The sequence below is a fragment of the Papilio xuthus genome, unplaced genomic scaffold (assembly GCF_000836235.2).
Source record: "Papilio xuthus unplaced genomic scaffold, Pxut_1.1 DF825017.1, whole genome shotgun sequence".
NCBI classification, from domain to species: Eukaryota; Metazoa; Arthropoda; class Insecta; order Lepidoptera; family Papilionidae; genus Papilio; species Papilio xuthus.
In genome coordinates this window covers 4,820,463-4,839,715 of record NW_013533632.1, presented here as the reverse complement: position 1 = coordinate 4,839,715, position 19,253 = coordinate 4,820,463, and the positions used below count along the sequence as shown (strand labels likewise).

The 19,253-nt window shown below is 32.5% G+C and overlaps 1 protein-coding gene across 1 annotated transcript in view; it reads right to left on the bottom strand.

The window, feature by feature from the left end:
- Nucleotides 1-19,253, bottom strand: part of acj6 (abnormal chemosensory protein 6) — a 30,632-nt gene that overhangs the window by 8,595 nt on the left and 2,784 nt on the right. The window contains exon 2 of the mRNA XM_013323765.1: nt 2,327-2,383. Coding sequence (XP_013179219.1) covers nt 2,327-2,383 — 57 coding nt within the window. The remainder of the gene's footprint in view (nt 1-2,326; nt 2,384-19,253) is intronic.

The window sequence follows — 19,253 nt, the reverse complement described above, 5'->3', positions numbered from 1 at the left end:
ACACAGTTCGTGTTTGGTACAACGTTCATATCAGACCTGTCAACTCGTGCAATTACCCATAAAAACTAAAAGCTTTATAATTCGCTATAATTCTGTTTTAAAAAAAAACATAAAAATATTTGTTTTTTTAATTCTTTGATAAAGGAAACTCATTATCAAGTAAGAGTTAATTATCAACGAAATATCTGAGAGTTTTGTTCGATGAATATATCTATTAACATATTTAATTATACATTTACACAATCAATAATTGTTTTTTATCTAGATTGAGACAGATATAAAATGTTAAATAATGTAAACAATTTTGCATGTGACTGTACCATCATAGTGGCGCTTAACAACGAGTAGGATTATACGACATGCACTTAGCCGCGACGATTACGTTGGCCGGAATAACAGAGGGTGAAAACAACGTTAATTTCATAAAAATTCAACTGCTATTTTCAACGTTTTTGATCCTCTTTTTATCATTTGTTTAACCAATATCCTTATTATTATCGTACCTGTTAAAAGGTTAACTGGTTTTAAAGCTACATTTAAAAATAAATTTTTGACAAATTGAAATAACCGAAGCAAAATTAATGAGAATCGAAAAACATTCATGAAAGCCCTTTATATAACTCAATATTTCATTCGAATTCACTAAACGATGTCATGCAGTGAGTAATGTTACTTTATAACTATCAATATTGAAATTCTATCATAATAAATATTATATTAGAAATAAAATAAATGTATTCGGCATGTACTGAAGTGACATGCAGCAATTAATAAAAAACAAGGCATATTTCTCCTCATGTTTTTCGTTAAACATTTTCGCTCACAGTCTGACATATCACGATACCAATTTCTGTTCTATTAATTATTATTTTCCCATTTCATTTGTTGGTTACAATGAAAACGTAAATGTCAAAAGTAATGACGATTCTCAACGTTCTTTATGTATTATTTACACGTAAATTGCACACATCCTTCGGTCATTTCCTGGAAGAAAAACTAGCTAGTTGTCTATTCATATGATGTCCTAGTTATGCCGTCGTTGCGATATCCTATGCATTATAGATAAAGCGTATCAGGTTTAAAGACGAAATAGAAAAATGGCAGATATTATTTTGAAATATTATATTATTAATGATTAATTTATTACATACTTTCCTCTTTAGTTAAAAATGGTAACATTATTTAAATCCTTTGACGTATAAAATGTGTATTTACAAAAGCTTCGAATAAAACTTAATTTGCTTTTATTACCATATATTTTAACGCTTCATGTAAAATGCAATTAACTTAACAAATTTTCCTTAATTAAATGCATTTCACATAAAATGTGTTAATAAACTCACTCCACATTTAGTGGTTAAATATAACTGTTGCAGTTATAATTACAGTCCGTGACCACTTTACAATTCATTACAATGTGTCACAGCTGAAAATGTATAATGAAAAATCGTATTTCATGGTTACACGTTTTATGTACTAAAGTACCACATAATCCTCTTGACTTCTAATTATTATAACAGAATTATGTAAAATTATAAATAAATGTGATAGTTATTTGTCACTAACTTAAATTTTCAACTTGTTTTACAATTCTCATTCAATGAAGTCTAATATTGGCTTTAGTCTAAAACATTATTATAACGTAAAACGCAATAGATATTATTTAAACAAGAATTCTTACAATATTTCAATATAACGTTATAGGACAAACTTTTGTAAATTTTGCATATTTCCTATATTATAACGTAATTACCTTACAAAGCGACAGATAAATTAGAATAAGACTGAAATGACGAACAAACTGGAGAACAAAAAGTGGTGCGTCAACCCCGAGGGTCAAAATGATGTTTGATATAAATTAATTATCAGAATACGTTCATACTCAATTTACTTATTTATATTCTAAGCGAATCTTTCAATTATCGTCATGATAATCTAAGAAATACCTTAATATCCAACGAAGTCCCTTCCACTATAGATGCGAGCATCAAGAACCTGGTCAAAACTCCAACACCTAAGTCCTATACTACAGAAAATTAAAATAATAATGCTTCATTCATAAAACATGCAATATGTCTTCATCTCATATACTCGTTCTTAACTGTAAACGCAAAGCTCATGAATAAAATAATCTTTGGCCAAAGATCGCTACATTCATTCGCAAAGCAAGTTATAAAATGAAATTAATAGAAGCTAAATTATATCATATATGGGCCGCTATACATGGACAGCTTCAAGCAGTCGGCATACTGCAGAGTCGAACCAGAGCCACTGAAGACAGACATCTTGAAATTGTTCGTGAATGGCGGCCCTAAGTATTACTTACGTTATGTCTCGGTGACCATGAGTTGCACATCAGCGATGCGTCCTCCAATATTCGGCTCTGCAAAGAAAAAACTTAACTTGATTAATTTATTGTGCTTTGGCATGCAGATTCACTGACAATAACATTATTTACGTATATTAATTTGACGTTGCTATCCAGAAAATATAACTTTAAAGGAAACAGACTAGTATACAGCTATCGTGCGAAAATTAGAAACTTCCTGCACATAATCGTTTGTAGAGTTCATGTAATACCAAACAAATTCCACTTGACATACTAGAGTAACAAACTAGACTAACAAGTCTAATTTTACACTTCTATGTACAAGTGTATATATATTTAGTACAAGTACATAGAAAATATATAGTTTAGTTCGTATAGTCGCGTTTATTGCACAAATAATTGAATTTATTTGTTAAAATATAAAATCGATTAATCGAGGACAAGAGGTAGTAAGATTAATACTACTACGCATATAAAATAGCTCTAATAAGACCAATTTATACGATTGAATCAATAAAACGAATATATATTAATGACAAAGTATACAATACAGTACTTACTGTATAATTTCGATACTAAAACGTATAATTTGAAACCTTTAAACGGTAGTACTTAACTTGTAACACGTGTTTCCGACGTAGTTATTCGGTTACGCCCACGCTTCTTTACGATGCCTTAAAGACTTCTAAATGCTTAGACAAATATTAGAACTTCTTTAACGTCCATTACATGTCACATTGCCTTTAGATTGCTGTGTTCATTCAATTAGTATGGTTAATCACTTAAAAAATACTCGCTCAGAATTCAATGCTATTAACTGTAATAGAAAATAAATTAAACCCTTTACCAGGCTAAAATATATTAATTTTAATAATATTTACGGCGATTAAAGAATGTAGGCGAGTTGTAGAATATGTATCATGTTCATTATTGTGATGTTGGCTTGACTTGATTACGACCATTTCAAAATAATAATCAAGAGACGAAAAATTTCATTTTGGATTTTGAATTGTATATACGATGATATTCAAATGAAAATATGTTTAATTAAAATATGATAGCCTTTGAACTTGGATTGACGAGATATATATTTCATTTTAGCAGCCGAAAAACGTTGCTGCGAAATATGAGAGAGTCCAGAGTTCAATGTGACATCTTCCGCACGACTCCGCTCCTGGTCTCGTAAATAATTAATTCTTAGCCCTTTGCCGCGCCTGTTAAATGGCCTGACTAAATAAGGGAGGGTCCACCCCTCCACGCTGTCCCGCACCGACCCCCTTACACCCCCTGACCGAACCCACTGAAAACTTTTAATACTGAACGTTTGTTTTCGCATAATTTTCACTACTGTTAGATGAAATCGCCCTGAGGTGACGCGCTTACTTACCACGAAAATATAATTCGGTTATTTATTAATGTAAGTTACGATTTATTAACATAATCTTAACCAAACATAGTTATAACTATAATTAATATTTATACTTTGTTCGATGCAAATACAAACAAAAAAAAGTAAATACAAAATTACTTTAAAATTTTATGTCGAACTATAAGTATACTGTACGGTCTGTACTACTAAGTATACTATCTGTACTGTTTAATTAATCCTTAAGAAGATGATAAGTAAGAAAACGGGAAAGGGTTTGAAAGCTTCGGCGTTGAGAGTTTGAACTATCTTTAAAAACCGAGGAAAATGAAAAAGTTTTCTTACAGTTTATGGCAGTTTTGTAAAGTAATCAAAATTAAAGGACCACCTTTTATTGAATTAAAAAATAAATTTGAAAAAAAGTATAAGAATAGACGTTTATTTATGCAAATACGGTGGTTTATTTGCTGAATGTTTTATTCCATAATCAATTACGGCGGCAGGTACTCTGTAGCGAGTTTACAAAAGTAATTACTCACTATTAAGGCTGACAATTTAATTTATGGACACGGCTATCAGTACGGCGCCACCTGATCTGTTTCACACGAAGTAGGAAGTTTAAAACTTCAAGTTTAAAAAACGCGCAAAGCACTCACGCCTATGCCCGCAATTACAAAGACATAATCGTATCCAAAGTACCTGAGAACTTTGAACAATCTTACCTAAATCATGAGAGAATGAACCTTAAATTTGCCAAGGAATTTTAAAGCTTTGATAGAGGGAGACAACGATTTCTAATAAGTGAGGAAGGAAAGGGACAGATAGGCGAAGATTATGGTAATGACGATAAAAATACCCAATGAGGGTAGCGGTACTTAGAAGCAATTTACAGATATTGTATTTAATGCTTCGGAGAGGAGTTATTTTGGGGCAGGGGTCTTGAGAGGGAGGCGGCTTTTAAAAGACTCGGATGCGAGCTGGATTTTGTGAATTGATAATTGGGGTGCACTCTATCGCCAGTTTCGAACGAGGTTTAACGTGTATGCCTAATGGATTTTTACTACAACCGTATTGCCGTTGGATTGTTGAAACAACTTTATGCACCACTTTATGTACTACGTAACTACTAAATAATACGCATACATGCACGTCGGTTTCAGGTGCTCTTAATACTTCCCTTGAGTACTTCATGAATGCATAGATGTATAAATGTAGAACAAATAAGAGAGGAGAGTCAAGACAGCCCCAAATGGAGATCCATGGTCTCTGTCTACCCCTCTGGGCTAGTGAGTTATTCTTCACCGTAAAAGTAATGCGTGTCACCTAGTTTTAAAGTTAGAATCACATAACAAATAATGGACTATCAAGATCGCAGTCGAAGATTCATCCATAACCTAATGTTCAAATTATTTCAAATTAGCAAGAAAAAAATTGACGTGCTAAAGCCTTTATTCTATTTTTACGATCGGTAATCTTCTCAATTCTCCACGTTGAGAACTTAATAAGCTGAGTAAAAAGTTGACGGGGATTGCTATATCGGTCTTCGACTCGAGAAATATTTAATGTTCTAGATTTACACCTCAATTTCCTACAGCTCAGAGCTTGATGTAGCTTCTTATTCCATATTATTTAATTTAAGAAAATGCAACCATCTTAACCTGTAAAGTATAATGAAAAATTTCAATATTTTCCAACCATGCGGTTCTAAAATACTAGACCCATCGTGTTGTAGCCCAAGTATTCTTAAAACGAAAAACGGTAAAAACATAACTGAACGTATTTCCAATAAATGTCGCCGAGACAATGTCGAATATTACTCAATCATCAAAACAAAGTTAAGAAAGAAGTCAGTACATGAACATCATACAAATGGATTATAAATACATAATAGTATACACAATAGCCAATGTACTGTAAGGGTGTATATACATAGGTAGGTAAGGGTTAATCAGTGAAGATGTAACAATAATCGTTAACGAGTTTCATTAGCAGTGCGCCATTCACGTTACGACCCCGGGCTGTCTCGATGTGGCTGTAGGTAAGGGGGGGTACTTAGTTTTATAGACACTGGAACGCTTAAGCCATTTAATGGTTGTGCTATTTCGCTACTGCACTGAAATAAGAGCCTATAACCACAATAATAGATACTGTCAGCATAATTGAGATTACAAAGTCAGTTTTGTTATATCGAAATATATTTACAATTGTTAGTTGTGTATCATTATATATGCTAAGAGCTATTTATTTCTATTATCTATACATATTTTAATTATTTATGTACAGAAATATGGATCTTTACAGATTGAAAAGACATGTTTTATAAGTTATGTTGTATTATTTTAGTATTCAATTATTCCTTTCATATTTATTAGATACTAGCTTTCGCCCGCTACTCTGTCCGCGACGAATAAAAAAAAATATTTAGTACCCTATGTGTTCTTCCACCCAATATTCTACATCCATACCAAATTTCAGCGAGATCCATGAAGCCATTTTAAGGTATCTCCTTTAAACAAACATCTATCCATTCATCTAAACCTTAGCTTTTATAATATTAGTAAGATTATGCGTGATCGCCTTTTCACGTTAAACAACTGCAACTAATAGTAAAAGAAACCTTGTGAAATGTAGGCATAGTTTAATAGGTTTGAGACAAGGAAATCTCGTTAAACGAATTTTGTAAAATACCGGTAATTGTTTGAAATTGGTAGTTTTTAAAAACTTTGATTAAAAATCAATTCGTAATTTTATTAAAGCGACTTCCTGGTCAGAATTACTCGATTAGTTGAATTTGTAAATAATTTATGCAAGAACTTTGTATTCTGGTACAATTAGTGCCGGTCTAGTTGATTAAAATTAACAAGATACTTTAGAAGGCTATCTTCAATATGCAATTATCTTGTACAATGTACACTAATGAATTAACGAACATTGTTACCGATACCGGTAAACAGCGAATTGCATTTAGGTGTCACCGAACTAAAGAGAGTTTTAGATTTCGAATTCATTGCTAGATTGAAATTAGTTGGAATTGCATTTAACTCAAGCGTCAGCCACAAAACATTCGAACGCTGTACCTCTTAACGGCATGGTTTACGAAAGAGTAGATGGAAGCATAACGCCGCTGAAATTTGTAGTGCGCAATACAAATTCCAGCGCAACTGGGCGGGCCTGATCAATATAGGGCGGGGCCTCAGATTTGACGCTGCGTGCCGGTCTGCGCTCTACGCCAGTCTAATTGATTGACACAGACGGACTGACAGCCAGACGCACGCCGTTTTGGCGGCTTTTTATTGTGTCCTTTGAGGGGAGACAGAGCGATACGGAATGAACGTAATGGTGATTAATTTCATGCAATTATTGGCTTTTGAAAGGAGGAAGTTTTTATGCACAATTATGGTAACTTTGTACTGGTTCATGACAAACTGTCTAACGATTATTTTTATGTGAATAGAGTACGTTTTATATCATATGTACGTACGTATTTATTTATTAGGGAAGGACAAGATCTACATTTCCAAAAAAATTAACTTTTTAATTTAGAAGATAATCGACAAGAAATACTAAGATTTTCGGAATAAATATCACAACTATTAGTAATTACAATATGAAAATCAAGTGGATTGAAAAATATGTTATTAAAAATACAGCAATGGTATTAAATTTAATTTAAAGTCTAAAATTAATAACCATAATAAAGTAAAATAAAAATTGAAATAAAAATTTGCCCTAATAAATTTAAAAAAAATGAGGACTCAATTTACCATAAAAATAGAATCTTTGTATCCAGAAGGTACTTATCGTAATATCAAAAAAGAGCAGCGGCTTATTAAACTATAAATTCCTTCTAAGATATTTAAGCCCAATGTATAAAGCCCACCTCATACCTTCAAAAGCAAAACTGAGAACTATACAGGTCTTCCTAGTTAAGGAGCCAAGGCAAAATTGAACTTTGACCTTTATGTGTAATAATAGAGATTTTTTTCATTTAATAAATTTAAAATAACATCGATAGCTAGTTTAGTATTAGTACTATTAAGATGTCATTTTTATGTGCCATACTAATATTTATTTATTTTTAAAATAAAATAATCATCGAGAAAGATGTTATATGATATTATGTTATAAAAAAGAAAAAAAAACACTTTTACTGTACAGTTCGACTACATAGTTAACATTGAAGATATGTAACGGACTTAATTTTATAAACGTATCAATTTATAAAGTTTGTCTTCACTACTTGGAATTTTCTTTGTTGGTAAAAACTTTAACATGATCGATCGAGCATCGGTAAAGTTTAGTTATATGTCACAATAAGCTATAACTCTGACAGTAACAAAGTTTAACTTGTTTAATTTGCTACACAGCAGTTTCTTTTCTCATATAATTAAATTAAATGGTCTTACCCTAGTTAGTTTTTTTGACATATTATATATCGAAAAGTAAAGGTTGGGCCACCAAGGTTTCGGATGGAAGAAGATTGCATGTAGCTGAAATGCGTATGCTAAGATGGATGTGTGGTTTGACAAGGAAGGATAAAGTTAAAAATGTGTATATTAGAGGAAGTTTGAAAGTAGCGCCAGTGATCGAGAAATTGAGGAGTAAAAGATTAGCGTGGTTTGGACATGTTATGAGGAGGGATGATGATGATATAAGCAAAAAAGTAATGAGATTGAATGTGGATGGCTACAAGGGTAGAGGAAACCAAAAAAAGTATGGAATGACTGTGTGAAAGAGGATATGCGTAAGAAGGGGGTAGACTCGGATATGACGGCTGATAGAGATGTATGGAGGAGTAGTACATGCTGTGCCGACCCTCGATAGGGATAAGGGCAGGTTGATGATGATATATCGAAAAAGTCTATCAAATTGTTACTATTTTTAAATTATGCATTATTCTGATATAGAATTATCTAAATAAATATCATGTGATTTTTTATCGAAGCTTGTTAATCAAAGCAACGTGTCTTTACTTCATACAAACTAAGCAAATCTCTTTCGTTAATGCTTTATTTCTTAAAATTATAATAAAGTGGCGATCGTGCAATGTTGTGTCAAATAGGGTGTCAAAACTCATCGTTTTGCAAAATCATAACAGATGCACCGTTATAAAATAACACTCATAAAAACATTAGGGGTTGAAGTAATGACGCCGATAATTATCAAACTACCCGCAATACACTTGACATGTTTGTGAATGAGCGCCGGAAGCCGGGGTGAATCCGGCGCGGTCACGTGACCGCACCCCTCCGCCATCTTGTTTTAACTACACACTTCCGTTGCGGTGCACGTAAATGCAGCGGTCGTCAACGGTGGGCGAATTGTATTAAAGTTTTACGACAAGTGCTAGACTGCTTTAGCGGTTTAACCAACTACCCGCCTCTTGTCATTTATTTTGGTAATTTAATTTACGCCTTTATTTTATTATTTACCATGTTTAATTTTTTTTTGAATAAGTATTAGTTAAAATCATTAAATCTTATATCTTTAAATGAGCAATATATTTTTCTTAGAAAGAAGATTATTTTTCTTCCAAGTTTATGTTTATGTTGTGTTTATGTTATATATATATAGGGGGTTTCGGGGCCGATAAATCGATCTAGCTAGGAATCATTTTTAGAAAATGTAATTTTATTCGTGTTTTATCGATAATCAACATAAACATAAACTTGGAAGAAAAATAATCTTCTTTCTTTAAAAAACCAGTTCATATTTTTTTAATATTTTATCGGGAAGATCGAAAAATATTATTCATATTTCATAATTTTATTAGTAATTCGTACTTAATTTCCAAAAAACACAATTTAAAAAAAAACCGTAAGTAATTAATATACCAAACTTTATGGCAACCTTTGGAACCTATTGAATGAGAAACAGAATCTTATTAGGTCTTTGGGCCTTATATTTCATATTTAATAGTCGCGATTCCAAATTAAAGAAATTAAATTAATTAGTTAGCTTATCCTGTTTTATTTTAATAAATATATTGTATATAAATAGACAAAATTCTATATAAAGATTCCGCGAGTAAGACTTTAATACTATCACTGTGAATAAACGGCATTGAACTGGATAAAACTGGATTTAGAAACCAAATCTTTGACCGAATCGATCCCGGACAGTTATGAAAAGGTCGCATTTGAGGGAGAAAAAAGAAAATCCACCTAAGCCTCTAACTGGGGAAAACCTCCGCACGTTTGTTCAAAGAAAATATTTTCTTGGATGTCGCGTAAGTTTTGTTTGCACTCACGACTCCAGGGCTACATGTGTAAAAAATGTCAACACTCTTGATCAGCTGGAATAAAGTCGAATATCGTTTGAATGTTTATTGAACAACAGGAAAATAAGGTGAGTAAAAACTGCCATAGGGGACGACAGCGAGGCTCCTGTCACCGACTATCAATATCGGCTGTAAACTGACGTATGGGGTAGCAAAGGCCGCCTCAAATCGATAAATTGTGTTCACTTACAACTTAAGAAACTTCCGACGACTTTATTGGCTTTATTGACATATTGTCGTTTGAAATTTACCCGCTTTGTGTCGGAATTTTTTTTTTAGATAACAATATGAATAGGTAAGAAAGTTAAGTAAGGCCATCGTATACAAGGCAACTTCAATCTTCGAGAAACCTGGCAATCTTAGTCGCTAAATAACTTACGCAATATAATGTCAAAGAGGATCGTACACAGCGTGCATCGTCGATATTTCCATATCAACGCTAAAGCCGGTTGCGACCTGTTTGTCAAGATCGTGGTAAAAAAATCACCGCGATTTTCAACCTGGCGAAGCATATGTGTACAGTTGACATGTCAGTACGTCAATACTGAGTAAGCGACGCGCGTCGGCGATTCGAGATTGTGTGTACGGAGCTACCATACAATATTATTTTTAGGACGATTTACGTTGCTTTGAGTGCGAAGGGCATCACTTGACAATTATATAATTTTTTTAATGAAAATGTGATAAAAATAAACTATCATCAATGCAAATTTAATTTTTGTTATGAAAAATCTTTGAAATATGTAATACTTAGAAACTGTGATTTTGTGAAATACTCTTTCGAAATCTACTAAATATATTTTAGGTTATTACCAAATGTTTGTAACTTCAATTTATTGTGTAGAGAAATCGCGTGCCAGGAACCGGAAACGGTACTGTCCCCAAATCATAGCAGAGTGGTGACCACGACGCACGTGCTGCTAATTACTGCCACCGCTTGTTTATAATCATAACTATCCACTAAAACAATTAAATAAAGAGTATATTTTGTTTCACCTCTGTCGATTTTTTTATTATTAAATAACAGCTAACCCAAGTTTCCTCTAAAACAAAATCACAGACACTGATAGTCGAGCAATTTTTTATGTGATTTCCAACTTTTACACAGAAAAATGGCTTACATCATAGCTACTTACTGTAGTAATAGAATTTTCAGTATAGTGCAAATCTATTATATTGCTTGTGATAAAATATTTATCCGTAAAAATTTCAAATCGCATAAATAGAACATGTCCTAAAATTTAAGCTCCTTGTTTTTAAAGTATAATATTACGTTAATGTAAAGAATAATAAAAATTTAATTAGATGGTAAATAATAATTATCCATCGATTAAAAAATCAATGTAAAAGGTAATAAGAACAGGTGGGGTGGCGTGTGAGTTTGCACATGTCCGGGGGTATACAACGTGTTCTATGATAAGCCGAAGCAAATGAGTTGAATTTACACAATCTTGCAATCAATACTCACGAACTAGGCCTTCTGTTGAAATAGAAACGGTTATATAAAGAAACACAACCCTTAATTACAAACTTTACTGAATATTAATTAAATACTTCAATATACGAATACTTTTTAATCGTAATTAGACTATGACATTTATAAATATTAATGAATTTGGATTTCTATAAACACATGTTGTCGTGTAATTACGTAGCTGATAACCTAAAATCAATTCAAAATAAAATATTTGCCTAACTCTCTCTGTATCTGTATGTCTGTCTATAAGGCCGCACTTAATCCGAGTAATCTCCTGAACGGCTGAAACGATTTTGACAGGGCTTGAACGGAAAGGTAGTATTATAGGGTACTTTATTTTTTAATTCTGCGACGACAAAGGAGCGGACGACTGCTACTTAAAAATAAAATCATTTGATCGACAGTGAAAAACGCAAGTAAAAATAACTGCCATTTTCCAACAATGGAGTCTAAGTGTCCCTCGCTTAGGTTATTTATTTGAAATTCTTTACATAATTAAATCATTTCAAGTACTGACGGCCCAATGTTTAAGGTAAGAACTAAAATAACTTCGACTGAGAAACTTTGAAGGTGACGAAACTGTTAACAAATACAATTATAAACGAGCTGCTTGGTTATAACTAAAGGTACGATTACACAAGGATAATATGCACGGTACACTCAGTGTATACACCGAATGTCTCTGTATGAACGTGAGTCTGATTGCTAAATTTATTGCGACACGATAATTATTAGTGTCGCTTCGACCGTGGTCTAAAAATCTGTACAAGTGTTAACAGTACAAACATTAATGTCGTGATGGAATCGTAACTTTATATTCAAGTATATTACAAATTGTAAGTTAAGTAAATCTTTTTTACAGTTTAATAAAAAAAACATGCTTTTTATAACAGTAACAAAGGTAGCTTTATAATATTTTTAAGATTGGCATAAAGCGAAAGTTTAATTCAAAGCATTTAAGGTTGTAAAGCATAAAGAAATCCAATCGTCTCTCGACCCCGCGCCAACGAGCTGTCAAGTTACGACTGTTCACCGCGGGCCTCTCGTAAAAATGATAACACGCATAAATTCACCCCTAAAATGTAGATATGATAATATGCATCCGATCAGCCCCGGCGTGATTCGAGCAACCTTTGAATTATTCCTTATCTCGCAACTGTATTTTATTTGCTTTATACTTTTTTTTCTTACGATACCTACTTATATTTGATGTAAAGGAATTTTATATTGATTATTGTGAATTTAAGTTATACAGTTATAATAAAAATAATCATTTATATTTATTTTTACGAATTTAAGAACCTTTTAACTCATTGCCGAATTCAATAAATACGATATCGAACTATTATTGCTCATCTAAGTTCTTATTGCGATCCTCAGATCCCGATCTATGGTTCATTATTTTTTCCATTCCCACGCACACAAAGTAATTGTAATAATAACTAAATTAACTCTTTAAATATCTCACAATTCTAATTCAAATATTACGAAAATTCATAACCAATATAGCACACGCGTCTGACTCAATTAATTATATTTAAGCTTATTGTTATATTAAAACGTTATTAAAGTCGGTAAGAGAAGTGAACATGGCGGCTTATTCATGGCGGAGTGCATATCTCTCCCGTGGGCACCAAGTTAATTTCAAGTTTACGAAGCGCCGCCGCCGTTCTCTCAGTTATTAAAATGCCAACGTCTTACAGCTTAACAGGTTTTGGTAACTCCGTTCCTAGAGAAAAGTTGTTATAAGCACCGCTAAAATTATACAAGCTCAAAGGCATTGTACAAATGAAAACAATACAATATAATAGAATTTAAATTAATAATATATTATATATCAAAGACCTTAATTTGATATACATTTTTAATTAAATTGGGTTAATTAATGGGGACTCGACCGTTAATTGTTGAATGTCTACACTATATAATTTTCTCAAAAATATACTTATTTATGTAGATCAAACATTATTGTCTATTTTAAAGTAACGCCGTAAAGAGCACCAGCAACCGAAGAGTGTGCATACGTAGGAAATGCTTCTTCGTTCCTTACCCCTCTGACTTCAAGCGCGGGTTTAATATTAAAAACAACTGTACATGAGATGAAGAATCCAACGAACATCTATAATCTACTAGCGGTCGCCCGCGACTCCGGCCGCGCGGGATTAAAAATAGATGTTGATCGATTCTCAGACCTACTCAATATGCTCACAAAATTTCAAGAGAATCGGTCAAGCCGTTTCGGAGGAGTATGGGAACGAAAATTGTGACACGAGAATTTTATATTTGAGATCCAAATAAATAAATATGTAGGGGTTTTATTTAACATTAATAAAATGATAATAACAAAACAATTTCACATGTATTCGTTAGTGAGGTATGCGGAATTTTTAATAGTTTTATTCAAGATTTAGTACAATATTGAATTTGTATGTCAAGTTCAGGCCAATAACCTATAAATAAACAATGAATGTGCTTCTGTTCTAATTAAGACTTCTCGCTATTTCTATTTGGTAATATGAAAATAATTAGTAAAAGTGGATTTTCACGGCCACGTGCCAGTATAAAAAAAAACTTTAATGCATTTAATTCTTATTAAAATTTAAATTTAAATACCTCTTATCACAATGTTTGTTACCATAGCTCTCCAAACGGCTTGACCGATTTTTACGAAATTTTATGTTCATATTTTTTTATATCATAAGGTGGCAAACGAGCGAGCGGCCACCTGAAATCGCTGAAATAGCAGAGTGACCGTTGCCCATAGACATACACAATTGCATATTCTTTGCCTACCTTTAATCGACGGAGGAGAGGATGCATGTAAAGAAAAAATATTTTCGGTTTCCATGCATCCTATCTTCCGGAAAGTCCATTTCCAGTTCCCATCTTTTCCTTATAAGTAAAAGGGCGGGAAGGGAAAGATGACTAAATTAGGCCTCCGGGACGCATACTCATCAGACGAAACGGGGAATTGCTTCCACTTCACGCCTGTCTTCTGTGTGGTATGCACCATTCAGTAGATCTGAGAATCGTCTACTTTATATTTTTAATCACGCGCGGACGGAATCGCGGGTGACAGCTAGTTAATCTATAAGAATTCAGTCTGAAAAAAAAACAGTTCTTTGTCTACCATTACAATTAAAGCTGAGATCCTCCATTTAATACTTAAATCGTAATCCGTCGACGAATAATGAGATTGTGCTGAAGCAAAGGTTTTGAAATCGGTTTAAATCCGTCACAAGTATAAAAGCAGATTAATTGAGTCCCGTAGTGGTGGATGAAAGCCAATCGAGTAAGCTGTCCCAGTGGGAATCACTAATAAAGACTGAGTTAGTTCCCATCGCTAAACTACAAGCCAGCTAAGTCTCCTGAATTTGTCTAGATTTTTTATAATAATGTTTATCAAAATACAACGAAACTACACGTGACTCCGAGTAATTGAGTTTTCCAAATTATTCAAAAGAATCACACTTGGTTGTTTGTTTCCTCTTACAATCAATTCTAATTTGTCATAAATAAATAATGCCATTGACTAGCTGACCGGTTGTGATGATACGCTTTGTAATTTAGAATTTGAAACCAGACAGAAAAATACCAGCACCAATTCTGGTTTCATATCTTCCAAAAAATGCTCCAGTTTTTCTAATTATATGTTCATTAAAAAGATATTAAATAGAATAAAAGCCGATACACACAAGCAAGGTATTTAAAAAGGAAAAGTTGCAGAAGTGGAGTTTGCGGGCGACAAACTATTCGGTTAGCGGTGCGCACTCAATTATGACTTAACTGCACCACGAGTTAACTCGGAATGTGTCGCTAACTGCAAGTTAAATATTCAGCGCTCCGCGGTATTGTGTCGCGTTTGAGCAGCACACGGCCGACGAAAATAAGCAAAAGTACTTCAATAGAGTTCCCTAACTCACATAACTACTCAATGACATCTTACTAATATTATAAATGCGAAAGTTTGGATGGAAGCCAGATGGTAATTACTACGTAACTTTAAAACGGATCGAAGGATCTGAATCACATTTGAAATAAGTTAGACTAATCTTAACCTTGAATTAAAAATAAACTTAATTAGTAGCCTATGTGAAAGAAAGTAAAGTTTCTGTTGTCTAAACACGATTTTTTATAATAACATATCCCGTTAGGAATTTCATAGAACGTTCTTCGCTATGGATTTGATGTATGATAAAATTACGTTGTATCAAAAGGCAATATCTTAATGTGTTTCCTCGTACAATATTAAAAGTTACTCTTATGCATTTCATGTGATATTTGGTTTTGGTCCATTATATACTGACCATCGCGTCGCCTTCCAACTGTCATGTAGAATTTTAAAGCTTTCTTAACATGCAAGAATTGTACAAAACTGAGCACCAGCTTTCTACTAACGTACACAAAGAAAGTTAAAGGAAAGAGATCTGATGCTAGGATATTATCAACGTCAAATATGCATTGACTTTTAAATATGTTTTATGATAAAATAAAATTTTATTTATCTAACATTATTTTGTTATTCTAGAGAAATAAACTAGATATAAAAAAATTTAAAAGTCAACCTTTTACAAATTAGTTTTTAAACCCATTTTTATAGATTTATTTAAAAGTCTTTAATTCCGATGACAATACAATATTGTATGAAAAATCCGTTCGTGGGTGTTTAATTTTTTTTTTTCAAATTTATTCTCTAAAGTAAATCAAACATTTTCAAATATGAAATGAAAAGCGAAATAACTGTGAAAAGCCGTGCCGTACTTTCAAGTGAAAGCATTGCCCGTTCTCTAATCTGGGATAAAATCACTGGAACTCAATTTTATCGACTTCATTTTTCAATTGTTGTCATTTTATATTTTTAAAAGAGAGAGATTTTTAGTCATTTATTTACTTGATTTTATACGCTATTTATTTGCTTTTATAAGATTTGTTTTCGAAGTTTAATCTCCGAAACAGTTGTTATGGAAGGTAGCTGATGGAAACAGGATTGAAATAGGCAGACATGCTAATTTTTTTTTCAATCCCCAGCTGAATATTGCGGGCAACAGCAACTAAAGTTGTTTGCTCTTTTCAACTGTAGACAAAGTCATGTTCAATAAATTTTTGTTTGGTCCAGTAAATATTTGTAGGTCTGGGGATGATTAAATTTTAGACGTAATAAATTACGAGTTGATTTCATAGAGTTCTTTTTTACTTTTTTAGATTACTTTGAAATTTAAATTTGTTTGTAAAGAGTATTAAATAATGCATGTTTCTATTCATAAAATTATAATACATAAAAACATATAATTTACTCTTACTAATATTATTAATGCGAAAGTTTAGATAGATGTATGGACGGATGCAGGGATGTTTGTTGGAAGGTATCTCCGGAACAGTTCAACGTTTCTCTATGAAATTTGATACTGATGTAGAAAATAATCTTGAAGAATACAAAGGCTACTAATTAACTTTTGTTCCAATCAATCCAATCAATTCTCCGCAGACGGAGTCGCGGGTGACAACTTGTATTATTATAAATCATAGAGTTACCGTGCCTTTTTTATTTTATTTTAAAGTCTTCTTAGTGAATTTTAAAATGAAAAATCATGAAAGTGCATTCTCTAATCCCGTCTCCGGAGACGACGACGATTCTCGACTATACGACATAAATAAAATACGTGTCTAGTTATTGTCGACCTTATGAAAATGTACTTCCATTGAAAAACATATTTATTTGATTTAATAACTCCGTTCTTCAAGTATTTGTATATTTGTACTAAGTATAAATAATCAAAAATGAAAACGTTTGTAAATATTTAATAAATTTCATAAATATTGAATTTTTAATTGATTTGCAAAAATGAAATCTAAATTAATTGTTTTAAATTTTTATTTAGTATTTGTTTTTTTATTATTGCAAATTTGCACATTTATTAAAAAAAATGAATGCCAGTAACACTTTTTTTTATCTTTTTCGTGAATAAAACTGTGGTTTCTTTATCTAGCCTAATATAAAGTATTTCTTCAATCAAACGGTTTGATATTTGTACGCCGGCATTCCATTCGGAAACGATCGAAGGCCATCCATCCCTTTCTTGTTTACATATTATCAAAGGTTTCAATAGATGCATTTTCCTTTTTATTATTATTATCATTCTTCCTTTTATGAAGGTAGACGTTACTATATAAGTCGAATAACAATCGTCGGTGGCCGCTCACCCTCCGGTGTGTTTTGTTTGCAGTCGGCCATGGGAGGGCTCGCCGTCCTTGCTTTCCGCAAGATACGCCGTATAAGGCTCTCTCGCCACGCGGAGCTTCGCGCCTCCATGAATAAAATAAGATAGCACCGGCTGACTCTATCTGTCTCACTCCACGCTGGCAATTACAAAACGCGCCAAAACGAGAAGGTCGTACCGAGAAATGCAATAAAACTGAGCGCCTACACGGGAGATTTGTTGCTATATAGAAGGTTATAGTTCGGTCGGCGAGCTAGGTAGATATGTTGTTTTATTTGCTTAGTGGATGATTCGCACGTGTTAATTTCTCTTTAATTCCGGGTAATGATATTGCTTATTTCATTTATGTTGAAAAAAATCGGACGGTTACATTCGGATTTTCACGGTTCATTTTTTAATATTTGATGTCCAAAAAGATGTAAGGAGCTAATTTTGTTATCATTAGAATTTTTGCTGAGCTTACAAATGTTAACAATATTATAACGCTTATACAATTATTACACGGTTAAATGGTAAAATAGTATATTATATAGAATTAATAATATTCTATAATTTCATGAGAAATTTTGTTTTTTCATATAAGGCTGAAATGTCTTTATAAATATTTTTATAACAAACAAATGACGTATTATTTTCACACAATGCTTTGTTTGATCTATGCCTAATAATGTATTATAAATCACATATTAATCGAAGTCTAAATAGTGTCAGAACCGATATAGTTATATTAATGTCGGAAATGTATTACTGCGGTGAGTCTATTTTATGATTTTGAATCATAACTCTGCGGATTCAGTGTCAGAATTCACTGACTGAGCTATTTTTACGGCTGCCATTTGAATATTATAAATTCAATGCAAGTATAAATTGAATATGGTAGAGAAGGTATTCTTGTTTCTGTGTAAATGTCTAGTGCTATGTATTTGAAAGAAAATATACAAAAAAAGAATTAACCCAATATTATAAAGGGAATTTGACCATAAGCTGCTACGCAGATCGCTTGATTCAACCAATTGAATATAGTCTTGTTTTTAAGTGACAAACATCATAAAATATTGATTGATTGTTTCACGGTGATTATATTAAATTAAGGACGGCTTAAAGTACTAAGTATCAAAAGCTCCAAGCTTTATGCGTTATGACTGCAAACTGGTATTCGTCTATCATTCGTTTTCACCGAAAAGCCTAAATTAATTTAACACAGGCCAGACAAATTCCTTTCATGGCTCATGTAAATATTTAACTTTTTTAAACATTTTTTGACAATGTCAGCGAAAAAGTTCAATACTAGAAATGATTTTAAAATTTTGAGTTTTATCTTAAATTGTAGTTTATCTGTGGTTAAAGGGTTTCAATTGAAATCCGGTATAATGGTATATCAACTGTTTTTATCGGTTCGCGGACTGTATGGACCTGTCTCTGTTTGGGTCAGTCCGTGTAGCGTCCGTGTCTTTTAGCAAGATTGGACCATTTTAATATTTAGTTGTTTAATTCGATCAGGTAAAATTTGCAAGACCTAAATGGCTTGATTTTTTTTTTAAATGAAAAAAAACTTTTAAATTCTGAAGTAAATAAATTCAGAC